This window comes from Pongo abelii, chromosome 2, assembly GCF_028885655.2.
Source record: "Pongo abelii isolate AG06213 chromosome 2, NHGRI_mPonAbe1-v2.0_pri, whole genome shotgun sequence".
Lineage (NCBI taxonomy): Eukaryota > Metazoa > Chordata > Mammalia > Primates > Hominidae > Pongo > Pongo abelii.
Genome location: NC_085928.1, coordinates 24,522,210 through 24,535,536, shown reverse-complemented (window position 1 = coordinate 24,535,536; position 13,327 = coordinate 24,522,210). Strand labels below are relative to the sequence as shown.

The following is a 13,327-nucleotide window of genomic DNA, read 5'->3' as shown; positions in this document are numbered from 1 at the left end:
CCTGGAGCCTGGGTGAGATGGAAATAGTGTTGGCAAAGAGCTGCTCCAGGGGACTTGAAGGGACTTATTTATTGTACTATGAATGACTGGACCCTGCATTGTCTAATCATCCTTAATACCAAAGACAGGGCATCTGTGAGAATCTGAGAGGTACTAAGAAAGGCTCTGCGCTCTAAAAACTTTTCCTCCACTGGCTTTATCAGAGAGAAACCCCACATTTCACATCATTGTTAAACAGCCTCTACAGAAATTCAGTTACCAGCTGAGAAAAATAATGAAGCCTCCCCAGCAGGCCTCTGGGACCCCTTGAGCTGCCACCAGGAACTAGGGTACAACAGAAGAGGAGGTTACTTTCTCAAGTGCAAGAGCTTGGCAAGCCTAATCGGTTGTAGATTTAAGAACCAAATGGCCAACCCAATCCTTCCCTGGATACAGCCATTACTGAACCAGCCTCTTAGCCAAGAGCAAGATCTGGTGGAGATAAGACAAGGAGAGTGTTGAATTTGGAGGACTCAAGGAACACAGGCTATTCAGTGACAAAGGGTCTCAAATTTTAGTCCTAGATCTCTACTCTTCTTTTTCTAGCTTTCTTGTCCAGCTTTTACTTCTAGAGGAATTTTACTTTTACATCCATCTGCAAAGATGATGGTTTTCTTCATTTTTTCTTCAACTATTGAAACAAAACATGACACTAAGTTGGGATAGGTAGGCAACTGGTATAAAAATAAAATTTTGGCCAGGCACGGTGGCTCACACCTGTAATCCCAACACTTTGGGAGGCCGAGGCGGGTGGATTGCCTGCAGTCAGCAGATTGAGACCATCCTGGCCAACATTGTGAAACCCTGTCTCTACTAAAATACAAAATATTAGCCGCACATGGTGGCGTGTACTTGTAGTCCCAGCTACTCAGGAGGCTGAGGCAGGGGAATCGCTTGAACCCGGGAGGCAGAGGTTGCAATGAGCCGAGATCGTGCCACTGCACTCCAGCCTGGCGACAGCGCGAGACTCCATCTCAAAAAAAAAAAAAAAAATCATGCTAGGTAGTTCCCATCATTTCTGACTCCCTCTTCAGCTTCCAACCTGCTGAGTCTTCAGAGACAGAATGGGACAAGGCAACTGTAAATATGAAGTCCCTGAAAGACGCAAACATGCTCAAAATGAAATGAAATTTTTCTCCTCACATAGGGCATTTAACATAAAAAGCAAGCGTGCAAGCATATCCTGTTCTATGTCAGTGAAGTAGACAGATGCAGGGGGCTCAAGCTCTGAGAAACACATATCAAAACAAGTTTCCTCATTAAGATGAGATCATTCACAATCGTATGCGTCTGCTATTTCCAGCCAGAACATCTTGGTCTGTCTTATAAGCTGATATTTTGTGTTGAATTCTGCTTTCTATGTACTATACAGTTAAATATAGATATGGCTTGCCTTCCCAGACCATACTTGACGTTTAGAAGGAAATGCCTTGGTTTTTGCATTCTTAAAAGGCTTTAGACATAAGCAAAATGAAAAGAATACTGTTATCCCATGTTGGCCAATCTCATATTTAATTGGTGCATATAAAAGTCCACAGAGTGAAAACATTTTTGCATGCTGGCAATGGTATTGCACATGAAAATCTTGGTGCTCTTATCTGTCACAGAACTCATGATGTTGCAGCTGCCTCAAAATGAACAGAGCCAGCAACATCAAAACCAGATTATGCTCAGTGATGAGCCAAAGCAGAAAACAGAAATCAGTGATTCCTTAAAGTCTGAACAGACCTACACAGCTGGCTTTGTCTTTTTAGTGAAGTTGTCACCTAACAAAACAGTGGTTGTTTTTGTTTGTTCACTTGCTTTGATTTTAGTTTTTGGTTTTTGTTTTTCTTTTGATTACACACACAGACAGAGAACATTGGCTCCCACGAACAATTTCGACCTCCTGCTACCACTGAACTCCAGCATTTTCTTACACAAACTTCAACTTCCCATATCAGAGGACTTCTAGTGACACCAAAATGCACTATGTGCATGTAACATCAAAACATCATGTTGTACATCTTAATATATACAATTAAAAAATCTTTTTTTATAAAAACAAATAAGTTTTCACTGAGACCAATTCAAGGAATCACTATCCATCCACTATCTGAGTGACTGGGCAAATTACTTAATCTCTCAGCATCTCCCTTTTATCATCTTTAAAACATATGGTAATAAAGTATAGTAAAATATATGATAATATTCTCAGCATTTTGTGATTTTAGTGTCATTCTTCATTTACTATTTGCACATTTAATAATTTTCAAAATTACATTTCAAATAAGGGACATAGGTTAGTGACTTAAAATAAGGAGCTTGGACCAGGCATGGTGGCTCACACCTGTAATCCCAGCACTTTGGGAGGCCAAGGCTGGAGGATTGCTTGAGTCAAGGAGTTGGAGGCCAGCCTGGTCAACCTAGGGAGATTCTATCTCTACAAATAATTTTTGAAAAAGTAGCCAGGTGTGGTGGCATGACCCTGTGGTCACAGCTACTCAAGAGGCTGAGGCAGGAGGATCGCCTGAACCTGGTGGTTGAGGCTACAGTGTGCCATGATTGTGCCACCGCACTCCAGTCTGGGCAACAGAGTGAGACCCAGTCTCAAGAAATAAATAAATAAAATAAAATAGGGAGCTTGAAAAGAGAAAAATGTGAAAGATACTGAGGGGAAGGTGAAAGACCTACAACATCATCCAGGAATAAGAGCAACCCAGGGGTTCCATGAGACTCCCTGCAATGAACTAAACAGAAAGAAGATGCAGCATGACCCACACCAATGGGTAATCATTGGCAGGCAGCAGCTGCCAATCTAAAAAGCAAAAGCTGTGCTTTTTTAAAATGTGAGTTTATTACAGTGGAGATGCAAATGAGCCTCAACCCCTTTGTCTCTTTAGAAAGGTATTCTTGAGCACCATATGAAAGTAACATATTTACTACCAGTTGTTCTTGTTTGAAGGAAAATTCCTGTCTTTTCAGTTAAAAAGATAAGTTTTGTCTAACACAACAGAAGGTTAGTCAGCCTTTAAGCAGGATATGCTGCTATTTGCAACAACATGCCTTCCATGTTGTTGTATTCCAAGTGGAATACACCAGACACAGAAAGAAAAGTACTGCATGGTTTCTCTTATATGTGGAATCTTTTAAAAAGTAAAATACATAGAAATAAAGAGTAGAACAGTGGATATCAGGGACAGGGAGTAGGAGGAAATTAGGAGCTGTAAGTCAAAAGGTACAAATCTGCAGGCAGGTAGGATGAATAAGTCTAGTACACAGTAGGAAGAATATATATAGTTAATAATATTGCATTCTATATTGAAAATTTGTGAAGAGAGTAGATTTTAGGTGCTCTTATAACAACAAAAAAGAGGGAACTATGGAAAGTGATGGATATGTTAATTTGCTTAGCTATAGCAATCATTTCACTATGTGCACGTAATATCAAAACATCATGTTGTACATCTTAATATATACAACTAGAAATCATGTTTTAGGCCAAGCATGGTGGCTCACGCCTGTAATCCCAGCACTTTGGGAGGCCAAGGCAAGCCGATCACTTGAGGTGAGGAGTTCAAGACCAGCCTGGCCAACATGGTGAAACCCTGTCTCTATTAAAAATACAAAACTTAGCCAGATGTGGTGATGTGCACCTGTAGTCCCAGCTACTCAGGAGGCCGAGGCAGAAGAATCACTTGAACCCGGGAGGTGGAGGTTGCAGTGAGCCGAGATCGTACTACTGCACTCCAGCCTGGGTGGCAAAGTGAGACCCTGTCCCAAGAAATAATAATAATTTTTTATAAAAAGAGAATAAGTTTTCACCGAGACCAATACAATGAAATGCTATCCATCCACTCTCAGAGTGACTAGGCAAATTACATGATCTCTCAGCATCTCCCTTTTATCATCTTTAAAATGGTGATAATAATATTATCAACCTCCTAGGGTTGTTGAAAATTTGAAAGAGTAAATTCCTGGAAAGAATTTAAAAGACTCTCCTACACAGTAAGTCTGCAATAAACATCAGTCAGTAGTAATAGAGGTAGTACTGGTAGCAGCAGCAGTAGCAGCTGCAGCAGCAAAGCTCTATGCTGTAACTATGGCCAAATCTGTTCTAAGTCAAAAAGAGTCAGGCAAATTGCACACAACATCTTCACATGGCACTGTTACTGTGCTCAAAAGATTTGATCTCTCATACTTAACAGTCTGAAGGTAACCTGTTTCTTTGACTTGAAGTTGGATGAAAAGCATAGATGGTATTGATGACGTGTTACATACTTATGGGTTAGCCCAAGAAAGGCCAGGGAACACCTAATTTCTCTAAATAAGAAGAAATTTATGAGGGGATCTCCAAGCCTAGTAACAGTGCCAGGGAGCATGCATTCTGAGGGCCAAAGTCTGCATTTTGAAGGCCAAGATCTGTGTGCTAAGGGCCCTGGGAACAGCTTAGGCTGCCAAAAATGCTGCATTAGCCAGAAGCCTTGCTGTCCAGCTGAGCCAACTCTTGGCTAAACCATCAAAGAAGAAAAGAAATTGGATCTCCAAGGCCATTGCATTAGTCCTTATAATTAAAGTTGAAGTCCAAAACCTGGCTAAAGGTTTTGAGTTTACACTTTAATTATTTTTCTTTATGGGGGAAATTAATGGACACATAAAAAATTTAAAACATGCTAAAAACCTACAAAGTTGGCTTACAAAACTGAATATTTTTATTGTCCACCAATGGAAATGATGGCTGTGTTTCAGTAGAACTTATACATAAATACTGAAATTTGAATTTCATATAATTTTTACCTGTCATGAAACATTATTCTTCTTTGGAATTTTTCCCCAATCATTTAAAGGTTTAAAAACCAATCTTAGTTGAAGAGCCATACAGAAACATGTGGCAGGCTAGATTTGGCGGATGGGTCATAGTTTTGGTGACTCCTGTATTAGTGTAAAAAGAAAATCAAACTTAAAATAATGTGTCCTGATGATTCAAGCTACTTAGAATAGTGTTGTTTTGTTTTAGCAACTGGACATAAAGTGTTTGCCTCTTCCCTTTTTTTAACAGGCTCTGGAAATATGGTGGCATCTCATCCCATTGCTGCCAGCACACCCGAAGGGAGCAATTATGGGACAATAGGTATGTCCTACCAGGTCTGTTCATGAAAGTGTTTCCTAATTCTCCAGAGAATATGATAGAAAGGCATTCCAGCCACTAATAACTGGGAATGTGGGCAAAGCGGTTATCCTATGAGATTGTCCAAGGTGAGTTGCTTGGAGATTTGGAAGCTTCCTCCCAGTTCTAACTTTCTCCAGTTCTGTTGTTCTGTTTCTTGGATCTGCTAGCCCCACTTGGGCAGAATTCCTTCAATGGTTGCCATCTAATACTAAGGCCCCCTAGGGACTTTTTTCATATCCAGCCTGGGTTTAGGGCATGAAAAGTGTGTCCCAGGGAGCCTGACATCAATTGACCAGTTGTTTCATTCTCAGGTTTCAGTGGAGTAAGGGGCAATCAGAAGACTGAGGCAGTGCTGCAGGTGAACATGGCTGTAGCCTACCAATCCTTCATTTTGGCTAATTTCATAATTGAACCTGCTCACTGCCACCCAGTCGTTCACATGGCAAACCCCAGTGTTCCTTAAGTGGGCTGAAAAGAATGGAATCCTAGACCTGTCTTGTTAGAGTAGAAGCACATCGAGCTGCCTGCCCTTCCATATTGCTTGTGGACCTATGAATGGTGCTCTTTAAAATGTCAGTGTAGAGGGACTGGGAATCCTGTATTCCTGCCCTATCATTCTGTAACTTTGAGAAGCATGTGGGCTCAGTGCAGACTACTTATTTTTAGTTCTGTAAGAACAGGATTTTTAAAAAACCATCTGAACAGAAGAAATAAAGCGGAAGGTAAGCTCAGCTCATGTGCTCAGCAAGCTGCATAAATCTCCATCTGCTCTGGGAAACATTCATGGGAACAGAAGGATTCTTCTTCCTGAGAATGTTGTTTTCATTATATAATCATAGATACAGCATGTGGGTGATTTCTGTGTACAAATACTTTACCCATGAGAAATGTATAGCTGTTAGATATGTGTGGGCTCACACATATATGCAGTAGACGCTATACATAGCGATGTGCATGTGTATTTGTATATATTTATGTTTATATTTTAACATATGAAACATGAAATATAAGTACAATATTATTTTTGTATCCAAATAGTTAACAGAGCAGATGCCCTTAGATTCTAATATGTGTTCAGTCCTGAAGATAGCCAAGTTAAATATAAAAATAGGAGAAGAGGAAAAATAAAAGTCCATTGAGAAGGAATAGAGAGAAAGAACAGGTCTTGTGAATGAGGAGTTCATTTGGATCAACACAGTATTTCCTAGAATGAGTCTACACTGTGCTTTTTGCAGAGACGAATAGGCTCCGTAGGCTCTCCACGGCTTTTGATGGCAGATGAGTTGTCTCTGTTTCAGATGAATCAAGCTCCAGTCCCGGAAGGCAGATGTCCTCCCCCGATGGTGGGCCACCGGGCCAGTCAGACACAGACAGCTCAGTGGAGGAGAGCGACTTCGACACCATGCCAGACATTGAGAGTGATAAAAACATCATTCGGACCAAGGTACCCACTCTGCCTCACCGTACTCTTTGAGAGGGCAGAAAGTTTGGCAGTAGAATAAACTTCAGCAATATCTCAGTTTCCTTTCTTTTGTTTCCTTCAGGGAAAGCCAAATTTCCCAGAAGACTTAAATCAAATGTACCTACAGACTAAAAGCAACACTGTTAATTCACACTTTTTTTTCTCGCGAAAGAAAGTGAGCACATTAAAGAGCACAGAGTATTAAAACACTCTTAAGGTCTGAAGTGGCTGACTGTGGACAATAAAGGAGGAAGGGATCCAACCAGATGGAAGAAAAGATGCATTTGAGGGGTGTACTGGGGAAAGCTCCCCAGTTCTGTGCATATCATCTTTCAGAAGGAAAGCTCATTTGTTTCTGGCTTGTAATTATTATTTTGTGTCATATCCAGCAAAAGATATGAAGGGGAAATGCACAGTTTCAGCCCTATGTAGTTCAAGAACCGCACAGTGGACAGCTCTGAAAGCTGGGAAATCAGTTCTTGACATATAAGAAGCACTCAAGACTCCCAATAAGTTGCCCACATCAGCCAATCCTTAATATTCCAAGGAAAATACTAAGATTTTTATTAAGGTATCATGGGAAAAACAACATTAAAAGAAAAGTCTTAAATAATTTTAAGCAAGTAAATTTGATTTACTTAATCAAATTTCGTAAATTTGAATAATTGTATCCCTTGAATAATTTTAACAATTTTAATTTAAATTGAGACATTTGTTACGTTTGCCTTTGTATCTCATGCATAAAGAGCTGAGTACAGTTTTGCATTCTGTTTTTATTTGGCTTTCCAGATGTTCCTTTACCTGTCAGATTTGTCCAGGAAGGACCGGAGAATAGTCAGCAAAAAATATAAAATTTATTTTTGGTAAGTAGATGACCAGTAGGACCATGGTTCCCTTAAATAAACATAGTTTTCTTTGTAAGAGCCACAACCACTTAGGCACAAGGTTTTAGTGTTTAATGAGGCACAGGCATAGGGGATGATGTTACCAGCCAACTATCAGTAGACCTGCGATGGCCACACACATGGACACAGCCTCCCTCCCAGCCAAGAGGCTAAGCTGCCTTGCAAGAAATCTTCTCTCCCCTCAGAAACCCCCAAACTGAGTACTGTACTCTTGTGACAGCTCCTCCCCTTATTTTCTCTTGAAGGATGCCCTTTTACTTGCATGCAGATCTTAGAAGGAAATATGGGACAATGGGGACACATGAAATTTCATAGTGGGACCATCAGTTTGGAGACCACACCCCTTTCACGTGATCCGTCACTCATTACTTATACTCTGATGTTTAATCTAACAGCAGCCTAAAGAGATAGGCCCTCATAAATGATTTGGTTAAACCAGAAGCAGGTACTACTTACACTGTTTTACAAATGGTTGTAAGAAAAGAAAGAAAAAATAAACCCTAATATTTGTTGGGTACCAATCATTAACCTTTTCAAAAAATACATTTCAGTTAGTATTTTCAGTTTTTGCCTCTGCACCCTAACTAAAAGTATCCAAGGGAAGCTTTTCTTTACTTCTTTAATTCCCCTTTAGACAAGATACTGTGTACCAAATGCCCCAATGCAAGAGAGGGGAGAGGACAACTGGAGAAACAGGAACCACATAATCAGCTTCTGGTTACTTTTACAAGTTAATTATGGACTTATGGGGTGGAAGCATCCTTTTAAAAATATTAACCAAAGACTCCACTGTTCATTTGAAAATAACCATTTCTGGTTCTTCCTGCCTGCATAGGAACATCATCACCATCGCTGTGTTTTACGCACTGCCCGTGATCCAGCTGGTCATTACCTATCAGACAGTAAGTGCTGCCTCAGCCCCAGCCCCAGAGTCCGAGCTTTCTTTCTGCAGGGAGAGTCTCCACTGTGACTGACAGAGAGAAGTACAACTTAGGATCCATTCAGGAATTTCCCATTGGGGTTCCAATCAATTGGAATATTGGAATTCACCATTGCTTCCTCTTTCTTTTTTTTTTTTTTTTTTTTTTTTAAGACAGAGTCTTACTCTGTCACCCTGGCTGGAGTGCAATGGCACGATGTCGGCTCACTGCAACCTCTGCCTCCTGGATTAAAGCAATTCTCCTGCCTCAGCCTCCTGAGTAGCTGGCATTACAGGCATGTGCCACCATGCCCAGCTAATTTTTTGTGTATTTTTAGTAGAGATGGGGTTTCACCATGTTGGCCAGGCTGGTCTCAAACTCCTAACCTCAGGTGATCCACCTGCTTCAGCCTCCCAAAGTACTGGGATTACAGGCATAAGCCACCATACCCAGCCCATCGCTTCATCTTTAACTGACCTTTCAATCTAGTTCCCAATTGTTTTATCACAAAGGGAGCTGCAATCTCTTGTATTATTTTGTCTACCAGTCTGAAAGTATTACCTTGTGCTCATTCAGTCATGATATCTATTCACTGCATCTGTTACTTAACACTCTGAACTTTCTGATCATTATAGGATAATTAGTAGAGTAAATAAAGTTCCAGACTAAAACAAAGGAACCTGATAGCTGATCTAGCCTGTGCCTTCCCAGTGAAGGTAAATTTTTTTTGTAAAATTAAAAACAGCTTTGTGGCTGGGCACGGTGGCTCACATCTGTAATCCCAGAACTTTGGGAGGCCTAGACAGGTGGATTGCCTGAGCTCTGGAGTTTGAGACCAGCCTGGGCAACATGGCGAAACCCTGTCTCTACCAAAAATACAAAAAAATTAGCTGAGTGGTGGCACACACCTGTGGTCCCAGCTACTCGGGAGGCTAAAGTGGGAGGATTGCTTGAGCCTGTGGAGGTGTAGATTGCAGTACGCTGAGATTGCACCACTGCACTCCAGCCTGAGTGACAGAGTGAGACCGTGTCTCAAGAACAAAAAAAGGAAAAAAAAGAAAAAAAAAAAAAAGCTTCATGAAACTAACAAAATATTACGGTAAAAAGAAAATGTAAAATAAAAACAAAGATTTTTTAAGCAAAAATAATATGAAAGTAGTTTGAGAATCTTCATTCTTCCATAGACTCCTAGGCCAAGGTCACTTATATGACCTTCTATAGAATTTATTACACAGTAGAAAGCCCATTTACAATAGCAAAAAGCTGAAGTTGCTTCTAATGCAGTGGCCCTCAGACTTTGCTCTGCATTAAGGTCACCTGGGAAGCTTTTACAAATCCCAGTGTCCAGGCTGTACCTCATCCCAATTAGATCAGAGTCCCTGAGGGTGGGGCCAGGCATCTGTAGTGTTTAAATCCCCAGTGATTCCAACATACAGCCAAGTTTGTGTGTTAATGATCTAATAATATTTAGTCAATTGCATAGTTTGTGTGTTAATGATCTAATAATATTTAGTCAATTGCATACTTATTATGCAATGAGAACAAGGACTTCATGAGGTTTGAGTACCACTGTTTATAATCTAAATCTTCTCCGCATACTTTGGGGGGCTGTCAGAAGATACACCTGGACTGTGATTTGGGAAAGTTCTTGACAGAGATGGTGATAAATAGGGAAAGCTGAACACACATCTCCTCGTGTCTACCTGCCTCACGTTTACCATTTCTACCCAGAGGATGGGACAGCTCCATATCCCCTCTGCGGTAACCTAGAAAATAAGACATAGTGTGACAGTCCTGAAAGGTCCCAATGTTAGCATTCTTTCATAGTCCTTTTATCATAACAAAGGAAACGCATTTGGATGAATTCCACCTTGGGGCTGCATAAGGGGGTACACAGAATATTCCCATTCAAAGCAAGATGGTAACTTTTTTGTAAAAAAAAGTGCCTGTGCTGTGTAAGGTGGCAGATAATGGCCCATCTGTGCAGAGGAGCACTGGTTACATTGTAAACTAGTGACAGTGCATCTCCGTGAGCCCTGTCTGCTCTTTGTGTTCCGGCTGGGGCTCAGAGGACGGAGGAAAACCACATTTCCTCTTCTCACTCTTGATTTTACAGGTGGTAAATGTCACTGGCAACCAGGACATCTGTTACTACAACTTCCTCTGTGCTCACCCCTTGGGCGTCCTGAGGTAAACCCAGTCCTCTGGTTGCCCATGAGGCATTTAGAGATGCCTTTCTGTCTAATGTTGTGATTTCGATTTTTAAAAATACTAAAAACAACTGTGGAAAACGACCCTATTCAAGGGTAAAAAGGAACTAAACCAAGAAGTTGAGACCAGGTATGCTCCTCTCGTTCCTGTATGTGGTTCTCAGGAAACATTCCTTAGCGTACTGCCTGCTGAGATGAGGGCAGTGACATTTTTTAAAATGTCAGATCTCTAGCTGTGGTGGCATTTGTTCACAGGCATGAGCTGGCAACCTATTGTCTCATTCGATCCATTAAACAACCTCGTGAGATAGACATTACTATGATCCCTATTTTTAGATGAAGGCAGGTGAGGATTTGCTGAAGGTCCCTCAGCTGCTAAGTAGTGCAGGACACAAACCCAGCCCTGTGGCCTCCCAGGCCATGCTCTAGCCACCAGAACTTGGTGACATGGAAGAAGCATTGCCTGGGAGTTGGGAGTCTAGCTTCTTGCTCCAGAGCGGAACCAGCGTTCGTTTCCTCAAATAAAGCTGCTGGCTATGATTGGCTCACACTTACCTGAAATTCACAATTAGAGAGCTGAACATTGACACACACGGGTCCACCTGTGAGAACTCACTCTCACGGTGTAGCTGAAACACTTGCCCGTCTTTGAAGCAGCTGTCTTTCCCAGGATTCATACTATACAAATGCCACTGGCATAAGAGAGGATGGGAGGGTGTTAGGAAGCCAAGCAAGCACGCTTGAGAGGAAACAGACATGTTGTCACAGGCTAAGTAAGCATCATAAAATGAAGGAGTTAGGTTAAAGAGGATTTCTAATACTTTTCTGATCTTGAAACCTTATGGAAAGGTTAATGGAAAACACTGATGCTGAATTCATTCATTCCTTCATGCATCATGTATTTTCTGGGTCCCTTTGGTGGTTTTTACTCTCTCGTGGTCTCTCACTCATCCCTGTAGTGCCTTCAACAACATTCTCAGCAATCTGGGCCATGTGCTTCTGGGCTTCCTCTTCTTGCTGATAGTCTTGCGCCGGGACATCCTCCATCGGAGAGCCCTGGAAGCCAAGGACATCTTTGCTGTGGTGAGGAGAGAGTGGGTGGGAGCTAGGAAGGATCTGCAAAGGGGTGGGACATCTGGCTTAATGGTGTGATGATTTATTATGTGTAATAAACTACATGAGTCCAGAAGCTTGGGCTTCCAGATTAGTGACGTGGTAGATATGGCACTATTTAGTATCTATTGACCACCCTTTCTCCTTTTTCAGGAGTACGGGATTCCCAAACACTTTGGTCTCTTCTACGCTATGGGCATTGCGTTGATGATGGAAGGGGTGCTAAGTGCTTGCTACCATGTCTGCCCTAATTATTCCAACTTCCAATTTGGTAATTAGAACTTATATCTACTATACAGATTTGAATCGTGAGTCTTATCCTGGAACCCTCCCCAAAAATGCCAAAGTCGTGCTTGCAAAGATCAAATGGCATTTTATGTGAGCTGAAGTGATCAGAGAGGACCTCCACACAGAGCATGACCTAATTGAGCAGTTAGACTGCTTTGGGATGAAAGTTATGGAGAACCCAATTTATGCTGGATTGAATAACAAGGACATCCAGGTGTAGAAAGGGCTTGGGGTTGATTTATCTGGTGACTCTGCCTTCATTTCTCTGTGATCCCTTTGATTGTACCCAGCCTGTATGTTGGTTTTATCGTCAGGCTGTCTTCCCTGATGGTGGCAAAAGTAACTATAGCAGCCCCTGGCTTCATAGCTCCACCCAACAATTCTAGAGGAGGCGGCAAGCTGGGTTCCAGGAGCCTTCAATTAAGAGCAAGGAAGCTGTTTTTTGAGAAAACCACAGATAATATCCTTTCACATCTCAGTAGCTTAAACAGTCATGAGCCCATTCTTTTTTTTTTTCTTTCTTTCTTTTTTTTTTTTTTTTAACAGAGTCTGGCTCTGTCGCCCAGGCTGGAGTGCAGTGGCATGATCTGAGCTCACTGCAATCTCCGCCTCAGGGGTTCAAGTGATCGTCCTCCCTCAGCCTCCCCAGTAGCTGGGACTACTGGTGCACACCACCACGCCCAGCTAATTTTTGTATTTTTTTGGTAGAGACGGGGTTTCACCATGTTGGCCGGGCTGGTCTCAAACTCCTAACCTCAGGTGATCCGCCTGCCTCTGCCTCCCAAAGTGCTGGGATTACAGGCATGAGCCACCACACCCGGCCCCATGAGCCCATTTTTGAATCATTCTCTAAGCGCTGGTCAGCTCAGACTCAGGTTGCTTCACCAATCAGCAAAAAAGGTGGGACTATCTTTAGACCAATCAGCCCCGTCCCTGGAGCCAAAGGTGGGATTAGCTTTCCTGAAGCAAAGGGGCTGAGAGAGTGTGCATTTCTGAATTGAAAGCGGGTAGACATTGAGTTAATATTGAGATGCTGTTAAGAAGGAGGAAAGGAAAAGCTGATGCTGTCTAGCAAGTAACGATGTCCTCCACGCTCAAGGATGAGGATTTTTTAAATGGTCATTTAATGTTTGTGCTCTGGCTTCTGGTGTTAACTCTGAGCACCACAGAACTCTGTCCCATTTAATTTTTTTAATTAGAAAACATTTTCAATAGAGAAAACTGCAGAGAATGATATCATT

At 41.7% G+C, this 13,327-nt stretch overlaps 1 protein-coding gene across 1 annotated transcript in view; it reads left to right on the top strand.

Moving 5' to 3' along the window:
* Window positions 1-13,327, top strand: part of SIDT1 (SID1 transmembrane family member 1) — a 101,179-nt gene that overhangs the window by 69,767 nt on the left and 18,085 nt on the right. Inside the window, exons 11-17 of the mRNA XM_024244686.3 lie at window positions 5,078-5,149; window positions 6,487-6,632; window positions 7,440-7,513; window positions 8,391-8,457; window positions 10,592-10,665; window positions 11,645-11,768; window positions 11,952-12,069. Of these exons, the coding sequence (XP_024100454.1) occupies window positions 5,078-5,149; window positions 6,487-6,632; window positions 7,440-7,513; window positions 8,391-8,457; window positions 10,592-10,665; window positions 11,645-11,768; window positions 11,952-12,069 (675 nt within the window). The remainder of the gene's footprint in view (window positions 1-5,077; window positions 5,150-6,486; window positions 6,633-7,439; window positions 7,514-8,390; window positions 8,458-10,591; window positions 10,666-11,644; window positions 11,769-11,951; window positions 12,070-13,327) is intronic.